Source organism: Sceloporus occidentalis, unplaced genomic scaffold, assembly GCF_023333645.1.
Source record: "Sceloporus occidentalis isolate IW3139 unplaced genomic scaffold, rSceOcc1.0.p SCAF_1, whole genome shotgun sequence".
Taxonomy (NCBI): Eukaryota; Metazoa; Chordata; class Lepidosauria; order Squamata; family Phrynosomatidae; genus Sceloporus; species Sceloporus occidentalis.
In genome coordinates, this window is record NW_028316981.1 from 272446029 (window position 1) to 272473402 (window position 27374).

A 27374-nucleotide genomic window follows, 5' to 3' on the forward strand; every position below is an offset into this window, starting at 1 on the left:
TTTGGTTCTGGAAGATGGAAAGTGGACACTTTTGCATTAAAATGTGAAGCCAACAAATTCTTCATCAGTCCCTACAATAAATATCGGAGAGGCAAGGGATAGAATGCTTTCTTGGAATTAACATTTTGCAATTCCCAATTCATTTTAAACATATAATTTTGGCAGAATTCTCTAATATTATTGTGTTATTGTATTTGATACCATCTGACTTTAATGTCAGATAAGAGACTCAACTGTAATTTGTCATTTATATCTTGTTTGTATATAAGGTAATGACTGGAATCCTGTTAGTAATGTAGATGCATGGAAGTATGGATTGGGTGACAGTATTTGTCTTTTTGGTTGGAGTGCTTGGTGCTGTCATTTAGTCCTTTGCCCAGAATCCCCCACACACTGTGTCACTACCATCAAGCTTTAAGAAGAGCTACTCCTGTTGATGCTTATCAGTGGGAAGTGGGGAGAGCAAGGAGGTCATTCAATCAATTTAGTTCACAGGGGAAAGGTTAGAAAGGTGCAACCTGTCTGTGAATGCACTCCTATTTCCTTCCCACTTTGAACTGACAGGAGCACAAAGGACTCTAGCAGTGGTTCCAAACTGGACTTCATCTCCCAGCATTACTGACTGTTCATAGAATCATAGAACTGTAGAGTTGGAATCTGGCCATCCAGTTCAACCCCCTGCCATGCAGGAAATCACAATCAAAGCACCTCAAACAGATGACCATCCAGCCTCTGTTTAAAGATCTCCAAAGAAGGAGACTACACCACACTAAGGGAGTGTGTTCCACTGTCAAACAGCTCTTATGGTCCAGAAGTTCCTTCTAATGTTCAGGTGGAATCTCTTTTCTTGTAGTTTGACTCCACTGCTCCGGGTCCTATTCTGTGGAGCATCAGAAAACAAGCTTGCTCTATCCTCAATATGACACTCCTTCAAATACTTAAACAGGGCTATCATATCACATTTTAACTGTCTCTTCTCCAGGCTAAACATACTCAGCTCCCTAAGTCTTCCTTCATAAGGCATGGTTTCCAGACCCTTTACCATTTTAGTGATCCTCCTCTGGACATACACCAGCTTGACAACGTCCTTTTTGAACTGGACACAATTGGTCAAGCTGAGTGAGCCTTCTAGGAACTGAACTCCAAAACACCAGGACCACCAAATTTTGGGAACTACTGGGCTAAAGGATAATCACTTGTGCCTCATCTAAAAAACAGCATATGTGAAAGAGAAGAGGCAGAATAGCACAAGAATTAAGGCTGCCAGGGGAAAAACTGAAGAGATCTCCTGCACCTGTAATGGTTGTTTAGGAGAAGAAATTTCATATGGTGTTGTTTGTTACTTGCATGAGAAGCAATACCTGTTGAAATTCCCCTTCTGCACAATGAAAGGTACAGGGGCAAATCCAGTTTTCAGTCTGGCAAACCTAGTGTGGGAGGATTACACTCCACCATCTTTAAATCAGATCTTGGCCAGTGTGTGTAGACCTCAGAAGTATAATCAACATTAGCAGGGAGATGGTGTTTGAAGGAAAATCAGAAATAATAGTTGTTCACAGTGTGCATGGGGCAGGCCCAATAACTGATCTGTAATCCTTATACTCAGTAAAGTACACTGCATGTATTAAGGTGAGAGTTGTGTTTCAGTCATGCAAACAGTGTCAAATGAAATAGTATGTGGTTCTTTTCATTATTTGTTTATGTCTGCATCTGCACTGCAGAATTAATGCTGTTTCACACCACTTTAACTACCACGGCTCAAAGCTATGTAATCCTGAGATGTGTAGTTTTATATATTCTCTGTCAGAGAGCTCTGATGCCACAGCAAACTAAACATCCCAAGATTCCATATATGGAGTCATAATAATTAAACAGCTGTTACGGTCCTATGTCTGCCACATTTGCTTTCTTAGACGTCAGGCTAATGTTATCTCATTTCAGCCTAACAATAATCCTGTAAAATAGCTGTGACGTCCTGGCATAGCTGACAAGAATTTGAACCAGAACTGTTGTGCCCAATTCCAGCAGTTACAAGGAAGCCTTATAGAATTTCAGGAGCATTGTCTGAAACTTTCTAGATGGGATTATGACGTTGGCACCTTTAAATGCCTCCAAGCATAAGTAAATAATTTCTATATATCAGCTTTATATTGCAATCCACAGTTAAAGGCAGAAAAATGGTATTTCTATCAGTAGGGGTTTTGCCTGGATAAGGGCTCACACAATGGACAAAATGCCAGTTTATATGCTAATTCTCATTTTTATCACCCAGTACAGCTCACTTATCTTAAAGAGTGCAATTTATGTAAATATTTTCAGTTTTGCTTGAGATTGTGAATTCAAACAAGCAAAAGCCATTATCTAAGCCATGAGTGTATTTTATTTTTCTGTTATCCCTTTTCCCAATTTCTTAGAAAGTATACATCTATTTCAATTCTCTTTCAAAAAGTTGTTTGTTTTCATCCTTTCAGAGTGAAAAGGGCATTTGATATCAGATCAGAACTTTAGAGAGAAGGAAATATGTTTTCATCTTCCTCTTTTTTTGATTCTCTAGGCTAACCTTTGGATAAATAAGTACACCTCTTGGAAAATGCACTGATTGGGCAACATTTTCTTCCAAAATGTCTTGACTTCTCACATTGAAGACTACTTGTAATTTGAACATTTGTGTGATGACACATTTCTCAACATAATATCAATACAGGGAATAGAGAAGGAGGAAATTATCAAGCTCATTCATTTTCTTGCTCCCCCCCCCCTCCCATGTTGACAAATTTGTTGTCTGTTCTTTCCTGATTAGATTAGAAATTATTAGTTTGGATTTTTTTCTAGTTTGGATTAATATACATAGTTTTGTTCCCATTTCTCAAAATATACACATTTATCATGTGAAGTACATTCGGCCCTCCATATCCCTGGATTCTTTATCCATGGATTCAAGCATCCACAGTTTGAAAATGTTCCAAAAATATATACATTCCAAAAAGCAAACGTTGATTTTGTCATTTAATATGGCATTGTATTGCTATGCCATTGTATTTAGTGGGACTTGAGCATTCATGGATTTTGGTATCCATGGGGGGGGGGGGGGGGGGCTGTAACCAAACTCAAGCAGATACCAAGGGCCCAACATATTTCAGACGTATGCATTTTCAAGTGATTTTCCCACTGAAGAAAGTTTCAGTCAGACCTCAGTGATGGTGGGAATTCATTTCCCTTCAAACTGTGCTGCCAGAAGCAACTACCTAGCCACCTAATAGTGGCTAACTACAAAGCCACCTAATGGTGGCCAGCCCTGGGAGAGTCTCCATAATTAATTTGGGCAGAAAGAGAGAGAGAGAGAGAAAACATTAGATAGTGAATAATCTGGAAAAACTAGTATGAATTACTATGGCCTATACTCATTTGATAGTTGGAAAGATGCAGTTAGATGTTCACTTAGTACATTGTGTTTAGACTGGAATCCTCCATGCTGTATATGACCAATCTACATATTGTATATAGATCACAGCTGTTCTGAGGGAGGAATTGTAGGTAATTGGTGGAGTATATATAATTCATTTACTATTGGCTCTGGTGAGTCTGTGCAAGTCACCGGTTGGTTTATAACAACCTCATGAATTTCATAGGGTTTTCTTAATCAAGGAATACTCAGAGGTGGTCTTACTAGTTCCTTCCTCTGAAATATAGCCTACAGTTCTGGTACCTCTGCTTAAAAGAATTAGATGGAGTGTCATGTGAAAGATCTATACCTGGTGCCTCAGAAAACTACTGCCAAACAAGTAGTGAGCAATGGGATAGATGGACAAATGGTTTAACTTTGCAACTTGTGGCTTTCTATGCTCTTATGGAGGATGGCTGAAAGAGCTCCACAGTGCCAGTACTGCAAAAATTTCCACATAGCAGCATTGAGCTGAAAGCTATGGAGCTGGAGAGATGTGATGCAGATTGTACCTCCATTGTGGAGATGGTGCCACAAAAAATCAATTCCAATCAATATCCACACGGCTGGGTTAAAGAACATTAATGTTCTATGATCTCAATGAGCTGTCAAGTGTTTAAAATATACTTTCAATTGCAACTTCTGAAACTGCAAAGGGCATAATGGCATCTTAGAAGAAATACATATCCTTCAGTTTGTACCAATCATTTATGCCAATGGCACTAAATATCCAATTCTTTCAGTATTTTCCCTATTAATGTGACCCTCAGCCAGGGTTGAACAAACTGCTCACTCCAAGCAATGTAGGTTGCTACAAGAAACCCTTTCTTCATCATTGCTCAGCTTGACCTATCATTTTAGTTCAGTTGTGCTAAATTATTATTATTCATAATCAGAACAAAAGAAGGTCAATATTCAGTGTTCAAGAAGGTCTGTATGTACACTGCAGCATTAATGCAGTTTGATATTCCTTTTAACTTTTATGGCTCAGTACTTTGGAATTCTGGAATTTGTGGTTTTGTGAGATATCTAGTCATTTCTGTCAGAGAGCTGTGATGCTGCAACAAACTTCAAATTTCAGGATTCAGTAGGATGGAGCCATGAGATTTAAAGTCGTGTCAAACTGCATTAATTCTGCAGTAAGGCAGTAGCATAGGATGGCCACATATCAACAGTCCTCAGTACTAAATGTGCACTGTACTGTACAGTACTAGCAGTAAAAACATTGCATAGATGCCGTAAACAACTGGCACGTAGATAGCAGCTTGGGAAGCCTGGTCAGTTTTCCTCACAATGAGATATGTGAAGATTTTCATACCAGTGCTTACCATGGGGTAAGCACTGGTAAAACACCAGTAAAATGTTTAGGAAGTGCATGTGTGTGAAAGCATGACAAGGTTCCTAAATGTCGGGGAATAGTTCCCTCACCTCCAGCATCCCTGAATCGTTCGGGAAGCAGTTTTGCATTATTGGGAAATGGCTGCTCCCTGGACGATTCAGGGATGCTGGATGAGAGGTGGTGATTCCCTGATGTTTAGGAAGTGTGTCAGGCTTTCTCACACACATGCTTCCTAAATGTTTTACTGGTATTTTACCAGTGTTTACCCCACAGTAAGCGCTGGTATGAAAATCTTCATATTTCTAATAAAACTATGGTAAGTACCAGATAGGGTTTAGATCATATGTATACGTCTGTATGATTTATGCATCACGTGGTGGCATGCAGAGAGACATTGTGTGCTTCCAGATACCACAAGGCCAAAGGCATGGCATTATTCCACCTTTCCTCCCTTAAAGGATTTTCAAGATGGGAAAAGATGCAGTCAAATAAAGGAGGTAACAAGTGGAGCACAACAACGCCTGGACTCACCTGTATAATAATTCAGTGGAGACTTGGATACATAGGCTGCATCGACACTATAGAAATTCTCTAGTTTGACACCATTTTAACTGCCATGGCTCAGTGCTGTGGAATTCTGAGAACTGTACTTAGCAATAAACTACAATTTCTAAAATGCGTCTCAACTTACAATCTAGTGTGTGCCAGTTTTATGTAAGTAAGTAAGTAAGACTGGCATTTAACACTGGCCTCAGGGGAGAGTGGAGGCATGGCGTCCGCATGCTGCATGCCCCAACTCCATGCCAGAGTCACACCACACACCTGACCACATTGTGGGGGGTGTCATGGTGCTTCTTTGGTGCAGTGTGTAGACAAACTGCACCAAAGTTGAACCGAAAAGCTGCTGCCGCCATGGCAAGAATACTTTTTGGCCAGCACTAAAAGGAGCCACATTTTGCTGTTCCTTTTAGCACTGGCAAAGCACTAGATCGGGGCTGAGGCATGTGGCTGCTGCAGTCCTGATCTGGCGCTGAAAGGGCGGAGGATGCTTCTTCAAAGGGGCAGTCTGTCGAGCCCCAAGTGCCCTTTCTTGTTCCCTTCTTTTCCTGTGCATAAATGACCACTTTCTTTTCAACGGCAGCTTTTGAGAAGCTTACATACAGAATATCAAAGCAACAATATTCCTTTGCTGTTTGTTTCTGGACTCTGAATTATAATAAAAAATGATCAGATGGTAAAGACCACTGTTGAGAAGTATGCTGCTTACTGACATAGCCTTGTAACTATCATGATGTAATCTCCCATTAAACTTTAATGTTTGTGAAAGTCATATTGACTATAATCACATTACTCTTTAGAGCTAGCTATATAGATGTGTGACATTCAGAATGACGTGTCCATATGTCTGTCCTTGTAGAGAAAGAATGACTCACTGGATTCATAGTGGGCACAGATGTGGGGGGAAAACCAAAACTTTTTCGCGCTTTTAAAATGTTGGTCTTAGACTTCTTTTGCAGTTGATAACCATCTATTAACCATCTATTACACACAAGGAGATTTAAATTAATATTTGCCGAAGGATGATGGCTTTATAAACATCTCAGAACTGAATTTATGTTCTGCATTAAACCACCTCCTAATGCATTCTGTGTTTGTCTAAATCTTTCTTGTACTTGAGAAATGCAGTTTCTGCATAATTATTCATTTATTAGCAATCTCCATGCATGCTTTAGAGTTGCATGATGTTTTAAAGAAACCCAACATACTCTTGCAGAATATTTTTGTAATGTCATTGTCACAGTTGAGGTTGTAAAGGTGCAACATTGTACTTTGGCTTCTGGAGACTGGTTCCTTATCAGTGGTTCTCCTAGTTTGGATGAGGGCAGTCATTGAAGATGCAGTTATGTTTGAATGATGCACAGTGGTCATGTTGGCTTGAGAACTGGGATAGCTGTGATATAAAAACATTTTTTCCAAGTGCCACAATTGTTGTTCTTCTTGTTGTGTGCCTTCAAGCAATATCCAACGTACCCTAAAGCAAACCTATCTAGGGATTTTCTTGGCAAGATGTATTCAGAGGAGGTTTGCTTTTCTTCTCTTTGAGGCCAAGAGAGAGTGATTTGTTCAAGGTCACTCACTGGTTTTCCATGGCCAAGCAGAGATTACAACCATGATCTACAGGGTTGAGTCCAACACTCAATACAACACCCAACACATCACATTGGCTCAATGTTCAGTTGCAGGAGCTGTTATAATTCCAACAATCCTAAGTGGATTGAAGTAGTGAGGGAGGCTTAAAAATATGAATGAGATAAGATGTTTAAGAAATTAATAATACTATTTAATCTAACCAGGATAATCTGTTGGGATATACCTATAGAAGATCCAGGAGAAATCCAGTGTGAATACCTGTAAAGGACCTCATTATAAATGTTGTAAACTACCATCCTCAGAGGTTTCCTGTTGACCTGCACAACACATATTTGGTGGCCTGCCTTGTTTCTTTCAAAAGCTTTGATTTCAGAGGAAAAATAATAATAATTGAAAATTCCAGCCTCCCCTGTTTTCCAGTGTTGTAGTGGAGAAGGGGCTTGCATGCTTAAAGCTCCAAAATGTTTTTGATAAGCAGGGACTATGAACATCATTCCAGCACACATTTAGAGTTTCCATTCCCTCTGAGTTTATTTGTAATTTCACAGTAGCTGGAGGGGAGACATTTTCCTTGTAGTAAAATATTGATGGCCAACCATGAAATAATGAGTCTAGAGATTGTACATTGGGTTAAACAAGGGCCATTTATTTGACCTAAATAACATATTTAACAAATGAAACCTGGGACAGCTCAAGAAGGAGGAGGGGTCCATCTGAAGCCCGGTGTCACCCTGTGACCACCCCCTCAGTCTTCCCTTGGGCGAAACACCAGATCCTGAGGGCAATCCAAAATCCTAGATTGTATCCCCAGCCAGCCATTTTGGAAGGCAAACCTAAGCCATTCACCCCCAAAGTCCCATGACATTGTAAGAGTGATTAAATTGAAGAAGGGCTCCTCTCCCTGACACATGACTCGGCTTGGCATACATTTAAGATAAGCCATAGATAAATATTTGCAAATGAATTGATAATGATAAATCATCAAAAATAATAATACCTGGCGGTTTACTTTTCCTCAAGTTATAATAAGCCCCATAAGGTGCATAACATGGCATGAATACCAGTAAGTGGTGGGGGCTAACTTAGCACCACATTAACTCAATAAGACTGGATTTATTATGCTCTCTGCTGTATTGCTATAGTGCACTATGAAGTGTGGTAGGGATCATTTGGTCATCAGATGGGGTTTAGATCATATGTACGCATCTGTATGGTTTATGCATCGTGTGGGTGGCATGCAAAGAGACACTGTGCTTCCAGATACCACAGGGCCAAAGGCATGGCATTATTCCCCTTTTCCTCCCTTAAAGGATTTTCAAGATGAGAAAAGATGCAGAAAAAGCAAAGAAGGTAACAAGTGGAGCACAACAACACCTGGACTCACCTGTATAATAATTCAGTGGAGACTTAGAACATAGGCTGCATCGACACTATAGAAATTCTCTAGTTTGACACCATTTTAACTGCCATGGCTCAGTGCTGTGGAATTCTGCGAACTGTATTTAGCAATAAACTACAATTCCCAGAATTTCACAACACTGAGTCATGACAGTTAATGTGGTGTCAAATCGGATCCTTTTTGCAGTGAAGATGCAGCCATAGTCTTATTCTCTTTGTAGAAATGTGTGTTCAATTTAAAAGCAGTTCTCTAACTACTAATGACTATTGGTAGTAACACTGATTCTCTTTCATGCAGTGACTTCTCTTGTTTTTTCAACAGAAATAATGTTCTTTTTTTAAAAAAAATCAGATGTCAAACTACTACATTAAAAACATTTAATTGTGGTGATAAACTTCAAGGGCAGTGATGGAATTAGGGCCCTGAAGGCAAACTTTTGATGTGAAGAATTACACAAGCAATATATTAATGGAATTAGTAAGATTTCTATCCTGGTGTATATTAAAGGCAATTAGCAATGGCGGGAAATATTAACTCTCGCCATATGATTTGGAAATTTACTTTTCAGCCAATAAATGGTTTGCCTCCTCTGGACAAGTTCCATTTCACTTGACTCAGGGTTTCTTCTGATAAGTTTGACTTGTAGAATGAGATATCTTTGCATCTCATTCACATCATAAAAACTCTAAACTTAGAGGGATCATAGAATCATAGAATAATAGAGTTGGAAGAGACTGCAAGGGCCATCTAGTCCAACTCCCTGCCATGCAGGAATCCAAATCAAATCATCTCCAACAGATGGCCATCTAGCCTCTGTTTAAAGACCTCCAAGGAAGGAGACTCCACTACACTCAGAGGGAGTGTGTTCCACTGTCGGACAGCCCTTACTGTCAGGAAGTTCTTCCTAATGTTGAGGTGGAATCTCTTTTCTTGTAGCTTGCATCCATTGCTCTGGGTCCTAGTCTCTGGACTCCGGAGTAAGTGAAAACAAGTCAGCTCCCTCCTCAGTATGGCATCCCTTCAAGTATTTAAACAGGGCTATCATATCACCTCTTAACCTTCTCTTCTCCAGGCTAAACATCCCCAGCTCCTTAAGTCGTTCCTCATAGGACATGGTTTCTAGACCTTTCACCATTTTACTTTCCCTCCTTTGGACACGTTCCAGTTTTTCAACATCCTTTTTGAATTGTGGCGCCCAGAACTGGACACAATATTCCAGGTGGGGCCTGACCAAAGCAGAATAGAGTGCACTATTACTTCCCTTGATCTAGATACAATACTTTTACTGATGCAGCCTAAAATTGCATTTGCCTTTTTAGCTGCCGCATCACACTGTTCACTCATGTTCAACTTGTGGTCTACTTGGACTCCCAGATCCCTTTCACACATAGTCTCGTTCAGCCATGTGTCTCCCATCCTATATCTGTGCATTTTATTTTTCCGCCCTAAGTGCAGTACCTTGCATTTCTCCCTGTTGAAGTTCATTTTGTTAGCTGTGGCCCAACTTTCTAGTTTATTCAGGTCATCTTGAATGTTGATCCTGTCCTCTGGAGTGTTAGCTACTCCTCCTAATTTGGTGTCATCTGCAAATTTGATAAGAATGCTTCCAATTCTGTCATCCAAGTTGTTGATAAAGATGTTGAATAGCACTGGGCTTAGGACAGAGCCCTGTGGGACCCCACTGGTCACTTCTCTCCAGGATGAAAAGGAGCCATTGTTCAGCACCTTTTGCATTCGGTCAGTCAACCAATTACAAATCCATGTAACAGTTGCCTTGTCTATCCCACATCTTATAAGCTTGTTAACAAGAATGTCATGGGGAACCCTGTCCATGTAACAGTTGCCTTGTCTATCCCACATCTAATAAGCTTGTTAACAAGAATGTCATGGGGAACCCTGTCAAAAGCCTTACTGAAATCAAGATATACGATATCCACAGCATTCCCTTCATTGACCATACTAGTAATTTTTTCAAAGAAAGAGATTAGATTTGTCTGGCATGACTTCTTTCTCTGAAACCCGTGTTGACTTTTTGTGATTATGGCATTGCCTTTTAGATGTTCACAGACTCTCTTTTTAATGATCTCCTCTATAATCTTTCCTGGTATTGATGTCAGACTAACTGGATGATAATTGTTAGGATCCTCTTTTTTCCCCTTTTTGAAGATGGGGACAACGTTTGCCCTCCTCCAGTCTGCTGGGACTTCTCCTGTTCTCCAGGAGTTCTCAAAGATTATTGCCAATGGCTCTGATATTACTTTTGCCAGTTCTTTTAGTACCCTTGGATGTAGTTCATCTGGTCCTGGAGATTTATATTCGTTTAGATTAACAAGGTATTCCTGTACTATCTCCTTACTTATTCTGTACTGAAATCCCCCTATTCTGTCCTCTGCTCTATTATCCTCAGGTTGAGCACCTTTTTCCTTTTCTGAGAAGACTGAGGCAAAGAAGGTGTTGAGTAATTCTGCCTTTTCTCTGTCTTCTGTTAGCATTTTCCCACCTTCTCCACACAGTGGCCCTACCATTTCCTCCTTCTTCCTTTTGCTACGGACATATCCAGAAAAGCCCTTTTTATTGTTCTTAACCTCTCTAGCAAGCCTGAGTTCATTCTGCGCTTTAGCTTTTCTGACTTTACCCCACATATGCTTGCTATTTGTTTGAATTCCTCTTTGGTGATTTCCCCATTTTTCCATTTCTTATACATGTTCCGTTTAAAACTTAGCTCAGTTGAAAGTTCCTTAGTCATCCATCCTGGGTTCTTGAGACATCTCCCCTTTTTCTTTCTCACTGGAACTCTTTGAAATTGTGCCTTCAGGATCTCTCTTTTGAGAAACTCCCATCCGTCCTGAACTCCCTTCCCTTTTAGTATTTCTGACGACGGCATCACCCTCAATACTTCTCTAAGTTTACTGAAATCTGCTCTCCTAAAGTCTAGAATGCGTATTTGACTATGCCTGGCTTCTCCTTTCCATTGTACAACAAACTCCAGGAGAACATGGTCACTTCCACCTAATGATCCCACCACTTGCACCCCATTAACCAAGTCATCCTTGTTGGTTAGGATCAGATCTAAAATAGCTGAGCCCCTTGTTGCCTCTTCCACCTTTTGGACCATGAAATTGTCTTCCAGGCAAGTGAGGAATTTGCTAGACCTTGAGGATTTGGCTGAGTTTGACATCCAGCAAATATCAGGATAGTTTAAGTCACCCATCACTACTACATCTCTCTTTTCTGAATGTGTGGTTATCTGTTCTAGAAAGACATCATCCAATTCCTCAGTCTGACTTGGGGGTCTGTAGTAGACTGCCACAATAATGTCCTTGTTGTTTCCTTCCCCTTTAATTTTTATCCAGATGCTCTCTACCTGGCTTCCAGGATTGATGTCCTGGGTCTCTTCACTGGTGTAAATGTCTCTGATATATAAGGCTATTCCTCCTCCTTTCCTGTTTGGCCTGTTTCTCTTGAAAATGTTATACTCCTCTGTTTCCACATTCCAATCATGAGACTCATCCCACCAGGTTTCAGTGAGGCCTATTATATCATATTTGCTTTGTTGATGTTACACTATATCTTCTGACCCACTTCTAGGATTGTAGCATAGTTGTTAAAATATGTCCAGGAAGGCGGGGGGGGGGGGGGGGGAGGGGTGTCATTTTCTACAGGCTAATGACCAAAGATCAAACTGACTGGAACGGGGTTCATCCACAGCATAACTATAGGACAAAGGTATTATATGAGAGACTCATTCTACTGGTGAAATTGAATGAACAATCCAGGTTTTGTCTTCTTCTGTGAAATGCTTTAACAGAGAACAAAAAATCTGACCTGTGTATTGAATGCTCCCAAAAGAGCAAGAGGCCTCATCACTACTTGACTGGTTGTTCAGTCTTCACTGCTTCCAAGGTCACTAGGTGCAAAGGAAGAAGCTTCTCCCCAGCGAGGAAGGACTCTCAGTCCTTTTTTGCCAGGGTGGAGTGGGTATATCTGGCTTTCCACTTTTCTCCTCACTGACTCAGCCTGAAAGAGGCAGAGAACTCTTTCAAATAACTGACCCTGGATGCTCCTCTTCCTCCTTTGCTTCGTCTTCTCTCAGCCTGTCCAATGAAAGAAAGCAAAAAGAGCAGTGCAGCTCCCACATGCCAGCCAAGTGTTGGCAAAGCTCTCAAAGTATACAGAGGGTCCAGAATGGAAAAACTTCTTTTTGTTGCTGCTCTCCTGCCACCACATCTCTAACTCCTCATTCCTCTATTGTTGTAAAGGCTTCTGGTTCCTCTTTTCTTTCTTGCATGCCAATATTTTGATAAAATCCCCATGCTGCTCTCTTTTTTCTCACCCCCGCCACACCTTTCCCCTTCATTGCCCCTTGGATCTTTCCACTGCCCCCCGGGGGGAGTGTACTGCCCACTTTGGGAATCACTGCTGTAGTGTCTGAGTTTCTGGACAGTTCGTAAATTCTTTTAAATTGTACTGATCTCAGTGAGCAACATTTATTCTCCCACTGAAACTTCACCATTGGGTGTCTTTCAGTCATTTCTAACTTATGGCAACTCTGTGATGACCCCATCATGTTTCATTAGCAATATTTGTTCAGAGGGGTTTGCCTTTGCCTTTCTATGAGAGAATGTGGTCACCCAATGGGTTTCCATCGCTGTGTGAGGTTTCAAACCCTGGTTTTCAGAGTCATAGTCCAACACACAAACCACTACACCAAACAGGGCTCTCTCTCATTGGGATGAAACAGACAGGCTGAATAAAGCGGTTTCCACCTGCTTTGAAAGCAGGGTGTTTAGATAACACACGCTTCCAAAGCAGGTGGAAACTAGATTGAAGCCACACTCCAAGACTAAAAACCAGATCAAAAAGAAGGCGTGATAGTCTGACTCAAGGCAGAAAATGCGCACCTTCAACCCTGCATATAAATGCCCTAACACCAGAGCAGTTCTGAAGGAGTAATTCATCCAAACCCTAACCCTAACCTTAAAGTTGCATATAAATACACTGATGCAGGTGTACCTTAAATAAAAGGGCAGAGCTGCCATATCCAAGCAGTAAGGGTGGTAATGCAAAAAAGTGGAAGTGTGACACCTCCAATGGATATATGGTAAGTACCACATACAGAAACCAGACAATCCAGCATGGGATGAAGGGTGGTGCAGGGAGCATATGGAGGGGGGCATGACTGTGCTTTGCCAGTGTTTTACTGGGCACACTGATGCTGCAATGCCAGCGGAGGATCACAGCTGTGACTGTGTGGCTGATCAAAGGGGTGACCATCCAATGGGATGGCATCTAGGCAGCAGGCAGTCACCAGCAGTGTGTCTGTGCAATGCTGTTCATATATGATGGGGAGGCGACAAAAAAAATTACCCAGCAGCACAGCTTGACACCATGCCATGTTATGCAGTTGGGCCGTGAACATTTGGGCTGCCTTGGGAGCAGCCATTGCAGACAGCAGGGTTTCGACCCACTTCTGGAAAATGCAAATTCCAGCTGCTTTTTCCTGCCCATCTGTTCCAGGCCATTGAAAAACTGTGCAGATAAAAGTTTGGATATATTGTACCATGTATTTTTACTATGTAGCTTTTAATTATTTATTTGAAAGAAAGAAGGCTGCAGGATTTTTATTATTGTGAAAATGGTGCTTTAGTGCAATGCTGGTTTTTTAGTTCTTCTGATGGAATATTCTGACCTCTGGAATATGAAATACAAACATACTTTTAACTAATGCTGTCACTGGGCTTTCCTGCAGATGTGAATGAATGTGAAGCTGAACCCTGCAGGAATGGCGGCATTTGTACAGATCTTGTGGCCAACTATTCCTGTGAATGTCCAGGTGAATTTATGGGAAGGAACTGCCAATATAGTAAGTATGGTTTCTCTTACATGGACTTAAGCTCCAATTGCAAAATAGCTATAACCTATTACAGATTAGTAAAAAGCAAAGTTATTTGAATTTAGATGGTATTCAAGATATGGTGTGTCATCCAGCCAGACCTTTGATTGATGCCTGTGACCTTAGATAAATACTTTGATCAAGGATGCTCTCATTCTAAATCTCTCACCATCTTGCAGCTAAGCCACAATAGAGATCAGATTATGTTTGCCATTCGGTTCTTCATTGTCCTTCCCATTTATTCCACCACATTTTTCAGTCCTCCTGGTTTCCATTTTAATTAGGAGATTTGTTTATAGTCAACTCTAGAGATGGAATATATCCAGGTACCCTTGGCTTGTATTTCCTTTAATTCATTTGGATATTCCCCACTTTCTAGCAATTTATTTCAGTGTTCAAAGAAAATAAAAACATTTTGGGCAGAATTCTATTACAGACATACACACATGTCCCTTATGTGCAAGTGTCCTTTTTGGAGTGCGTGGCATTCCTTCCCTCCACAGTGCTCAAAGCCACCATTCCTGACTTATTAAAAAGCTGCCGTACACAACTGTCATGTGGCGAAGGCAGGCTCAGAATGGCTTCTGGCTATATCCCCATAGCCCAATGCACAATGATGACATCAGCCCTGACATTTGCAGGTGTTCTCTAAGGGGCCTCAGCACTTTTGTGATTGTTGTGCTTCTGACTATGGAGATTTAGCCAGATGCTTCTCTGATCCTGCCTCCTTTCTGCAAAGCATGTAGTGGCCATACATGGTGGCTTTAAGACTTTAGAGTAAGTTGGGAGGTGGTATATGGTTCAGTATAACATAGTTCCCTATGCAGATATTTATACTACACTGAGGGAATGTTAGATTGAAGCCATAAATATGTACACTAATTAAAAGGGGAAAAAGGTATTTGTGCTTGCCACATGGGTTTGGGGGTGGCAATTATCCCCTGCAGCTGCCATCAGGGTGGGTATCTGCTTTTCTTCTGTAGTCTGATTTGGCTCTGTTGGCTAGCAGTTCTGGAAGCTGCAGTTCAACATCTGGAAAGTGATGTGATTCTTATCACTAGTATACTGGGGGGGGGGGGGGGGGACAGACTATTGTTCTTATGTAATGCTTATCCACACTTAATTCTTAGACTATGTTGTGGTAAAAATATAGGGGACATATGATTTGACATTTTTAATTCATTAATTCATATATTTATATCTCAGTTGTGTTCCAATAAGCTCAAGTTCACACACACAGTTCTCTCCATTGTTTTAGCATCACCTCTGGGACTGGCTGAGAGAGAATGACATACCCAAGATCCCCCAACTTAAAAAGACTCAGCAGGACTTGAACATGTGTCCCCCATCTAAGTCCCAGTCCAACAGTCCAGTCACTACATCATGCTAGCTCTTGAAGTCTTTGTAGATAAAGAACATTGAAATTCCATTTGAAACCTCCTAAGTATTTTCACTGAATTTTAACATTCATTTGAGAAGCAAAAAATAAATTAGCTTTAGTAGAATTCATATTAAAATGTTAGTTTTTAGTCATACAACAACACTATTCTTGCAAACTAGCATAAACAAGAGTGGGTCCCTGCTGTCTTTCACAAGAGTTTACCATGTCATAACACCTAATTATGTAGTTACACCTTGTAATTACAAAGCCTAATTGCATCATTGCACATATTTACAATAATTATGTAATTGAAAGCTGTCACACTAATTATGTAAATCTATGATTACTGATTATACCTACCTCTGCTTAAACCAAGGCTTCCCCATAGTATTCTCAGAATTTTTTTAAAATACTGCACTTACAGTTAGGAAAAAAAGTCTCAAATTCTATTCAGTTCTTGGTTGTGGTTAGATAGTAGTTGAGACATATTGTTTGTTTGCACTCTTGATTACTACTTCTTTCTTTTGCTTTGAAGTTAATTTTGAACATCTTCAAGCCAATATATTTTTGAACTTCCCTGGAGAGATTCTTCACACTTATCGTAGTTTATTCCCCAGAAGGTTTTTTATAACTGCTCATTACCTCCAGCCAATGACTCTTGGTCATGTTGTCTCTCTAGAGTTTAATTTATAAGTTCAGAGTCAGGTAACAGCCCATTTAATGATTGTTTGAACTTTTTCCAGGGTCATGCTGTGGCAGTGAAGGAAAATGAAGCCATCCTCCTTGGGAGGAGCATGCTGCTGATGGCTCCAAGCCTATTTCACCTTGTTCTGTGCAAGGACAGGGACTTAGGGACAAAGTGCTCTGAGAAACAGAGTCTAAGAGGCTGTTTGTACCTATGCCACAGGAAAGGCAGTTGTTCAAGCCAGATTTTTTTGAGTATCTGGCTTCATGGACTGAAGCCATTTATGGGAGAAATAGGCTGTTTGAAACAAGCAGACTTCCATTTTTGATGAAAACTTTTCTTTTCCTGATGAAGACACTTTCTTACTTCTTTGTCACAACACCTGCAGCCTTTTTCTCTTGCTGGTATAATGTTGCTGACATAGGAGTTTATCACACAGGCCGGGTCCCATGCAAAAACGGGATTTAAACTGGGGAAAAAGCCACAAAAGCGGATTGATTTTCAGACAATGTCTGACATTAAACAGGACAGAAAGTGGAAAAAACACAGGTTCATTTTCAGACAACATCAGGGTTAATGAGCATTAACATGACATTAACGCGGACAGAAAGTCGACAACATGCACTGCTTTTTACTTTCTGAAAATTCTCAAAGTAAAAAGCGGCATGTGTTTGTCAACTTTCTGTCTAGGTTAGCTCATTAACCACAATGTGTCTGAAAAACAATCCACTTTTGAGGGGTTTTTTTCTGGGTTTTAAACCCCATTTCTGCACGGGATTTGAACACTTTGCCTCTGTGTGATAAACTCAATAGCTGCTCAAAAGGATCCTGTCCTGAGGGCTTTACTGCACCAGCCCCCTATTCTTGCAGCCATCACCATTAGTAAAAATAAATGGCAACATGCTACTTTTAGTATGCTTTCAGACTGGGGCTGCTGGCTCCATCACACTTTCTTCCTGACTTTCCTTTAACCCCTGCCTTATGAACTACCCAGCATGCCTTTCAATTATTTTTACCCACTTTTTGTCATGCAGTTCTGGAGATCTGCTACTCTGAGCTACTGCACGTCTAAGCTTTAAAAAACAGAGACAAAAAAACCAGGGAGCCAGACTGCTTGAGAATAGCAGGGGGATGGGGCAGGGAGAGGAGTGGACACTGAAACTGCATGATCGCTAATCATGCAACTGCCCCTGCAGCAAAGTTTTGCAGCTGGGGGCTTGTACAATTATGAAAAGGGATGGGATGGGGACAGACCAGCTAGGGGTTGGAGGCATCATCATGCAATACATATTGCCAAAGCTGCTTTTTTTCGTGGTGTAATTACAGTTTAAAAGTTGCAAAATCTCCTAAGTATGCAAATTTTGCACATATAACCCCCCCCCCCATTGGATATGATCATGGTTTGGAGATAGTTTTGCCTTCTTGCATTGTGGGACTAAACAGCGTAGACAGTCTATTGCTGGCCTCTTAAATATTGCAGATATTTGTGTGGTGTGAAAAGGAAACAAATAAGGATTGTGGTGTTGGAAAGGGCAGTTTAGTCTCTCTCTCTCTCTCTCTCTCTCTCTCTCTCTCACACACACACACACACACACACACACACACACAGTGTTTTCTTAATGAATATCTGCTATGGTGGAGTCTGACATCCCATCAACACATGTGGATCTATGTTGCACCAGCAATAGAAAACCCTCATGAAGAATGACAACACTGTGCAATGCATGGTCAGTGACTGGATGCCATTGGACAATGCACAGTATGTAAATATAATGTGCAGTGTTGCTGCGAATCTGCTTCAGCTACTGTTAGCAGAATACATTTGTTGAGTTGTGGTGAATAATCCACCCATACATGCATGTTACAACTTACACACAAGCATGCCACTAACAGAATGCCAGCTATTGAATGCTTGTGTGCATCCTAACAAGGCAAATTAAACTCTGGAGCATGGTTTTTACTGCAAAAATGGTGCAGATGGGAAGCATTATATCAGCTATTCCCCAACTTGCATGCTACTAGAGATTTTGGACTGTACTTGCTATCATGTCAACCCAGCGTGGCCATGCTCAAGTATTCCTGTAACTTTAAGCTTGAACAGACCATGGAGTACAAAGAGATATTGTAAAACTCTGGCTGTATCGGCACGGCAGAAATAATCCAGTTTGACACCAATGTAACTGCCATGGCTTAATGCTATGGAATCATGGGATTTGTAGTTTGTTCTGGCACTAGAGCATTCTGATAGAGAAGCCTAAATATCTCACAAAACTACAATTCCCATAATTTCACAATATTGAGTCATGGCAGTTATAATAGTGTCAAACTGGATTATCCCTGCAGTGTGGATGCAGCCTCTGTCAAGCACAATGAAGATATCTTACCTCTCTTATCTTCCAATCTCTAACTTTCAGCACCAGCTGTCTCCTTCCAATACAGCTGGTGTGGAGAGCAGGGGAGGAGACATGGAGGTGCTGGTGATAAGAACAGAGCTGTGTGTTCCTCCACTCTTCTTCGCTCCCCAAATCTCTTCCAGGCAGGCAGGCAGGCACTGTGTTGAGAGAGGGCTGATGTAGCTGAAATTTGGAGATTAGGAAGCAAAAAAGGATAGGAGCCTTTGCCCATCTTCCCAAAGTTTTATGGTACCTTCTTCCACTCCATTATCTGTTCTGGATTAAATTTATAGGAACCCTGTTCCCTGTTGAACTTGACAACCCTACTTGCAAAGAATATTTTTTTCAAATAATTGTTTATTTAAAAAAACCCCATCAAGTTTAACAAATGAAAAATTAGACACACACACACACACACACACACTTTTTTTCAAGACAGTGGTCTCAACTTGAGATTCCTCTGCCTTTTCCTGAGGCTTGGAGAAGGGTTTCCGGGTCTTGAGACTTAGGGCCACAGCCTGAGACTTGGAACCTTCACAAGCAGGTGTACCAAATGCTGTCCTGTGTTTTCCCCTCCCTTGGGTTTCAGACAGACTATCATTGGATTCAGGGAGGGAATCCTTTTCTTGGCTCATCAGAATCACCAAGCCTGATCCATTCTAGAATGAAGCTGCCGCCTCATTCATGCATGCACACAGGGAGAATTCTGTTTTTGAATCACTTCAGGGCCCCAACACGCAGTATGCTTTCAAAAAATCAAACCCACTTCCACAAAAAAGGCCCTCCAGATATGCAGCTTTGACTTTTGCCCATTTTGATTAATTGCGGACTTGATCAATATGTTCTCATTTCTAGGGCATCTGTCTCCATGACTTTGCCAGAGGTTGACCATAGAAGCACACTGTAGGTGTAGGATGTAGAGATGCTTAGAGAAAACACTTATCTAAGAATTTGTAAGCCCTCCGGTACAATTCTGTAGTCAACTTCTACCAGATGTTAGCCATAGAGTTGCACTGGAAGACCTAGAGGTTCCTAGAGAAGTGTTCTCTCAGGTTTTTTTTAAAGGTGTTGTTTTTATTTATTTTTTATTTATTTCACTTTCATGGGGGTGCTGCACTCTTAACCTCAGTGAATGTAGAGAGTCCACTTTTCAAAACCATGTTCTAACTCTTATATTCCTCCTCCTTGTCAGAAGGCTCAGAAAAGGGAGTCCTAGCCCTGAGACACACCCTGGTTCTGTTAGCCATGATTATGCCTGAGATCTGGTATAACATAAACTATAAACAGGAACTCAAAGTGAAGCACAGCCTAAGTGAGCAGTCTGTATTTGCCTTTGTAGCAGCAGGAGAGGGTGGCAATATATTTGGAATTAAGTGAGTTGTAGATTTCAAGAGATTGATTGATCTTATTTTTGAATGCTCTCCCACCATTCCTATGAATATAAGGGAAGTACATTATAGAGACATTTTCTATATCTTAATTCACTAAAGTTGTTCAGGTCTTCTATGGAAAGAAAGAAGGAAGAGGATGCTGACAACAACAGCAACAACACAGCAGTAGTGGAAACAATGAAGTAGAGTATTCGAAATTGTGATTGCATATCTACACTCTGAAACGGGATGGTCCTTTCTGCCATTTCCTCTCTAGCCTATTCTGCTGGATATTCAGATAATAGGACTCTAGAATAAAGCCTGCCATAGCAGATCTACTGATTCTAATATTTCAATAAGAGTAATAACATTGGATTATAGGATTTTATATTGTTCTATGAAAGATAAACATACTTAAGGTTATTTAGCAGATCTTGTTAGGCAGGATTAAAACTAATGATCCCAAAGCTCTCTGCCAGCAAAAGTCTCACTACAGTGAGGTACTTCATAGCAGCAACACAAATTATGCTGTTTTCTACTATAATTATTCTGACAAGATATCATACAATCACCTTGTCTCTTTTAATATTCCTAATGTGGTAGGTGGATTTGATCTGAGGCTTTGTGTTCAAATTTAGACCTTTAGAACCTCTGAATCACATATGTTAACACTTAACTACTAGAGTTCTCTGTTTTGTTAGTTTTATTGCAGCAATGGCTGGCAGCTTCCATGTCAGGAGGAGAGAATTCACTTTTTACTTAGAACGTTATAAAGAAGTTTTCAAAAAAAGAAGAAGCTATTTAGCACCTTTAAATCCTTTAAATTTTGGACTAAAATGTGGAATGGATTCACTGCTCCACTGACATGGAAGCCAGCAGTTACATGCACCTACTGCATGCCTAGTAAACTGTTTTTTCCCCCTTCTTCATCATCAGTATCATCTAAGCCTCTATTAAACACAAAATTGGTTGTGGTTATATATCATAATTATATTCAGCCCTCATACATTCAGTTACAAGACTATCAAAATTGTTTGTACAGATCCACAGCTGACAAAAAGTCAGCATGGTGTAGTGGTTTGAGTATTGAAGTAGGACTCAAAGAGGCAAGGATTCAAATTCCTATTCATCCATGGATCATAATTACTCAGCCACTAAAACGTTTAGAAAGTGCCCATGTGTGAAAGCCTGGCATGCTTCCTACATGTCAGGGAACTGTCAGCTCCCCTCCAGCATCCCTGATCTGAAAATTTCCAATGACACTTTCTCAGCATCCACCATTTATACACTTTCTCTAAATGTATAAGGGCTAGGGTCCCAAGTGTATCCCTCTTATAAGTTTAATATCTTAGGTAGCATGTTTGTCTATGCGTATATGGTTTACATTTTGTATATCTCCAGTCTGCTGGAGAAAGTGTGCCTGGAACAGGGCAGAAAGCCTCCTCCAGGCCCAGCTCCTCCTTCTCCCCCCCTCCAAGATGTTCTCCCCACTCCAGGGCTAGAGGGGGGTGAGGCTGAGGCTCCCTTTTCATCTCACCCCTCTTTTTGAAACAAATTAAAAACTCAATAGGTGCATTTTCAAAATAAAGCTTTATACCTGTTAAAATGTATTTAAATTAGCACAGTTTAATTGTGCTTTCCATGGTTCCTATAGCTCAGTGGTTCCCAACCTGTGGGTCGGGACCCCTTTGGGGGTCGAATGACCCTTTCACAGGGGTCACTTAAGACCACTGGAAAACACATATTTGCATGTAACAATGAAAATAATGTTATGGTTGGGGGTCACCACAACATGAGAAACTGTATTAAAGGGTCGCGGCATTAGGAAGGTTGGTAACCACTGCTATAGCTCATTTTTAGCATTTTACATTAGCATTACATTTTTGATTGTTTTCCAAAGATGTGCTATATTGCCAGCTGTGGTGATCCCTGGGAGCAATGCCCTGTGCGTGGCTCTTACTCCCAGGGAGTCCCTTAAAGAACTTCCCTTCTCGGATCTCCTAGGTCTCCATTCTCACTCCCTGCTGAGCTGAATGAGACCCCTGGAGGTCCTATAGTCTCGCTGCCACCACTCAGTGAATTCAATGCACTATGTCTCCCAGCACACACTGAGACTTGCTAGGGACCTCTAGTTTCAGCAATCAGTAAAGAACACCCATTAGACCGAGCTTAAGACAGCGTGAGAGAGACAGCAGATAAAGAAAGAGGTTTATTTTAAAGAAATAGATTAAGATAGAAAAGGTATCCTTCGTGCAAAGCCATCTTGCTTCACAGGTACAGACAACATGGTTACAAAGATGTTCATTCAGGCAAGCTATTTGGATAACATAACAAAAAGCCTAAACGCACTAGCTAACACTTTTCCTGAGCAGTGTTGCCAACAAGCCTTGAAGATACAAACACACAAATCACTATTTCAAAAAGTGACTGGTATTAAAATCCCACAGATTCCTCAAAACTTACATTATTTTAAACATAAGATTCTACCATATTTTCAGATCTATTTCGGAAATGAAGGTGCCATATCTCTTTTCCAGTAGTGGTGCAATGGAGGGACTAATACTCAGTTTCAAAGGAAGCAGCCCTTTGCACTAGTAGACCTCTGTCAGGAGCAGTGTTGCCAACAAGCCTCGAAGATAATTCCCGAAAATGTTTGTCCAAAACACGCTGAATCCCCCCAGATCACACGGAATATTCAGTCACAATTCCCGGAAAATTCCCATAATGTTAAAATGGCAGATGTTTTGCAAATAAACGTAAACATAATTGAATAAAAATAATTGTAACTTATTTCAACCCTCAAAATCACCATTGAACCAAACAAAGAATCTTTCAGTCTTTTTAAGATATTTATTTTGACATGAAGGGGTTTCAGGAAGCTTTGTGCCAAATAGAAATGTGTTCGGCTGCAAAAGCACTGCAGAAATAAATCCAGTTTGACACCCTTTTAATTGCCATGGCTCAGTGCTAGGGAATCCTGGGAATTCTAGTTTTCGGAGACATTTAACCTTCTCTCTCAGCAAACTCTGGTGTGACAACAAACTACAATTCCCAGGACTTCATAGCACTGGGCCATGGCAGTAAAAACGGTATGAAACTGGATTGTCTCCAGTTGGGTTCAAGACACACTGCAGAAATAATCCAGTTTGAGACTGCTTTAACTGCCCTGGCTCAGTGCTAGGGAACCCTGGGAAGTGTAGTTTTGTGAGACATTGAGCCTTCTTTATCAAAAAGAGCTCTGGTGCCACAACAAACTACAATTCCCAGGATTCCCTAGCACTGAGCCAGGAGAGTTAAAGCGGTCACAAACTGGATTATTTCTGCAGTGTTTTGGACCTTCGTTATTAAAAATGCTCAAGGTCCAATCCATACTGCAGAAATAATCCAGTTTGAGACCACTTTAACTGCCCTGGCTCAGTGCTAGGGAACCCTGGGAATTGTAGTTTTGTGAGAAAGAGCTCTGGTGCCACAATGAACTACAGTTCCCATGCATCTGAGTAAATATGCTTAAGTCTAGGAAAGCTCATGCTGCCAACTTTTCTTTCAGTGAGTCTCAAAGGTGCTACAAGATCTCTCTATCATCATCACCATTATTATTATTATTATCATTATTAAATCCAAATGCAGCTAAAGAAGTGGACTTAAATTGGCAACACTGATATCTTGTAGACTCATTCTCTGGGGCTGTGATCTGGAAGCGTGGAGGCATTTCCCTTGTCAAACCAGGGAATCCTGGGAACTGTACTTTGTTGTGACATGTTGAGACTCTGCTTGAGACTGGCAGCCAGGGCTCCATACATGAAATTCTGGGCTTGGTGGTTTGTTGTGCCCAGAATCCCATCATCGCAGGGAGCCTTGCAGTTAGAAGCAGTGCCAAACTGGATTATTTCTGCAGTATGGATGGCAATGGAAAAGACAACGAAAAAGAGAGCCACAAAACAAAATTCTTGGAAGACAGGGCAGCAGGGGTGCCAACTGACCAGGTGCTCTGCCCATGCTCAGAGGCATATTTAATCACTAACACACACACACACACACTCAGGGACATCACATTCACATTATCACACAGCAGCCACTTTGCTTTCCCCTGAAGCCTGAGAATGCCTGAGGGGGGGGGCAATCACTGTCCTCTCTCTGATTGGCTGAAAACTGTTAGTGTGATTCCTCCAAACCAGGGGTAGGCAACCTTTTTGAGCCGGGGGCCGGGTTGCTGTCCCTGAGACAACTGGGGGGCCGAAAGGGGGGGGAGCTTCCACCCTCCGGGGGCGGGGCCGCGTGCCGGGGGTGGAGCTTCCACCCTCCAGGGGCGGGACCGCATGCTGGGGGCGGAGCTTCCACCCTCTGGGGCGGGACTGTGTGCCGGGGGTGGAGCTTCCACCCTCTGGGGGCAGGGCTTTCTCTGCTCCCTTTCCCAACCTCCCGCTGTCTGAGAGACAGCTAGAAGGGGGGGATTGGGAGAGGGGGTGACAGGCGCGCGCCTGCTCCTCCTGCCCTTCCGTGGACTCCAGCTACCTCTCAGAGAAGCAGTAAGGGCCCGTGAGAGGCAGGAGCAACAGGAGCGCGGCCCCAGCTCCTGTCCTCGGGGCTTTGCCAGGCCTGAGTTGTCCTCCGAAAGACACCTCAGGGCTGCCAAAGCCCCGTGGGGAGGAGGAGGCGTGTGCCTGCCCTCTCCTCCTTCGCCCCTTCTTTCAGCCGAAAGGGCTCCAAGGGGCCCTTTCAGCCGAAGGGGAAGGCCGAAACCACTCTCACTGTTAAAGCAGACCTTTTAGCATTGAAAGCACTGAAAATACACAGAAATGCACTTTGGAAAGTCACACTGTCTCACCTTCAGAAAGAGTGCATGTCCCACAAACTGACATATCACCATCACTACCACTCTCCTTGTAAAAAGCACACCTTTCAGCATTGAAAACACTGAAAATACATAGAAATGCACTTTGGAAAGTCACACTGTCTCACCTTCAGAAAGACTGCATGTCCCATAAACTGACATATCACCATCACTACCACTCTCATTGTAAAAGCACACCTTTCAGCATTGAAAGCACTGAAAATACATAGAAATGCACTTTGGAAAGTCACACTGTCTCACCTTCAGAAAGACTGCATTTCTTCATCTTCCTCCTCCCTCCCTCCCTCCCTCCTCCTCCTGCTCCTTCCTTCCTTCCTTCCTTCCTCCTTCTTCCTCCTCTTCTTCATCCTCCCTCCCTCCCTCCCTCCTCCTCTTGCTCCTTCTCTCCTAACTTCCTCCTTCTTCCTCCTCTTCTTCATCCTCCCTCCCTCCCTCCTCCTCCTGCTCCTTCCTTCCTTCCTCCTTCTTCCTCCTCTTCTTCATCCTCCCTCCCTCCCTCCCTCCTCCTCTTGCTCCTTCTCTCCTTCCTTCCTCCTCCTTCCTCCTCTTCTTCATCCTCCCTCCCTCCCTCCTCCTCCTGCTCCTTCCTTCCTTCCTCCTTCTTCTTCCTCTTCTTCATCCTCCCTCCCTCCCTCCCTCCTCCTCTTGCTCCTTCTCTCCTTCCTACCTCCTCCTTCCTCCTCTTCTTCATCCTCCCTCCCTCCTCCTCTTGCTCCTTCCCTCCTTCCTTCCTCCTTCTTCCTCCTCTTCTTCATCCTCCCTCCCTCCCTCCTCCTCCTGCTCCTTCCTTCCTTCCTCCTTCTTCCTCCTCTTCTTCATCCTCCCTCCCTCCTTCCCTCCACCTCTTGCTCCTTCTCTCCTTCCTTCCTCCTCCTTCCTCCTCTTCTTCATCCTCCCTCCCTCCCTCCTCCTCTTGCTCCTTCCTTCCTTCCTCCTTCTTCCTCCTCTTCTTCATCCTCCCTCCCTCCTCCTCTTGCTCCTTCCCTCCCTCCTTCCTTCCTCCTTCTTCCTCCTCTTCTTCATCCTCCCTCCCTCCCTCCTACTCCTGCTCCTTCCTTCCTTTCTCCTTCTTCCTCCTCTTCTTCATCCTCCCTCCCTCCTTCCTCCTCTTGCTCCTTCCTTCCTTCCTCCTTCTTCCTCCTCTTCTTCATCCTTCCTCTTCCCTTCCTCCCTCCTCCTCCTCCATTCCTCCTTCTACCCCAGCGCTTGCCCCCGCCCCCTGGGAGGCCAGAGGCCATCCCAGGGGGCGGGGGGAAGGAGCGCTCCGGCGGCCCCAGCGCTTGCCCCCGCCCCCTGGGGCGGCGGCAATCGGCGGCAGGGTCAGCCAGGGGCCAGTCCTACAGTGCTCGCGGGCCGCATCCGGCCCGCGGGCCGTAGGTTGCCGACCCATTCTCCAAACGGTTGGTTGGTTTGCTCTTGCTCCATCCTCGCTCTCTCAGAGGGAGTCATTGAGAGAGAGAGAGAGAGAGAGAGAGAGAGAGAGAGAGAGTTTTTTCTCCAGCCCACTCTCTGATTGGCTGAAAACTGTTACACTCCAAAGGGTTGGTTGCTCTGCAGCAGTCTGGAGCTGAAACGGGGCAAAGTCGCGGAAAAGGCAATGAATTAGAGCCAGGCACGGAAATCACACGAAAAGCTCTGAAAAGTCCCCGTTTTCGCGTGAAAGTCGCGAAATTGGCAACACTGTTCCTGAGCTACTCACACAGTGATGGGATTTGCAGTCCTTGTGGAGGTCTCAGGTGCAAGGAGCTGACCCTCATGCCTGCTTCACTTGCATTCCTTTTGCCTGCCTCCCTGCAGGCACACAGCTTGTTTCCCCAAACAAAAGCCAAGATGGGGAGAACAAAGGAAAGCATGGTCCGACAGGGATTTTAAAGTCCTCTCCTCAAACCTTCTTGAAAAGGCCGCGCTGGCACTGCTCATTGGCCAGGTGAGCCTTATGTCAGCGATGATGTAGCTGCTTATTAGCATGTGATGTCAGCTCTCATTAGCATGTACCTCCCCCTAGATTAACCCTTTGTAGTCAGGAGAAGTTTCCAAATGACAGGATGACCTAGTCATCACACCAGCCTATACTTTGGAGTGCATCCAACTAGTATATTTTAAACTGTGTTGGTAAATGTGTCTTGTCAGTGGTAGCAATGTTGTCACACAAGAAAGAAAATATAATAATAATAATAATAAATACAAATTTTATTTATATACCGCCCTTCCATAGGATCAGGGCGGTTTACAACAATTAAAATACACAATAATCATTAAAAACCATACTAAAATTACATAAACCATACAACAAAAACAAGAATAAAAGGCCCCCAGGTTAGCCAATCCCATTGCCTGTGCGGCGGGGGGGCCTATGGGACCTTATTCGGGGAATGCTATCTGAAACAGGTAGGTCTTCAAATCCCGTCTGAATTGGGCCAGGGAGGTAGTTGAGCGGAGCTCTATGGGCAGCGTATTCCAAAGGGCCGG

At 42.5% G+C, this 27374-nt stretch overlaps 1 protein-coding gene across 1 annotated transcript in view; it reads left to right on the forward strand.

Annotated features, from left to right (window-relative positions):
* Positions 1-27374, forward strand: part of EDIL3 (EGF like and discoidin domains 3) — a 343114-nt gene that overhangs the window by 194247 nt on the left and 121493 nt on the right. The window contains exon 5 of the mRNA XM_089493608.1: positions 14081-14194. Within this exon, the coding sequence (XP_089349734.1) occupies positions 14081-14194 (114 nt within the window). The remainder of the gene's footprint in view (positions 1-14080; positions 14195-27374) is intronic.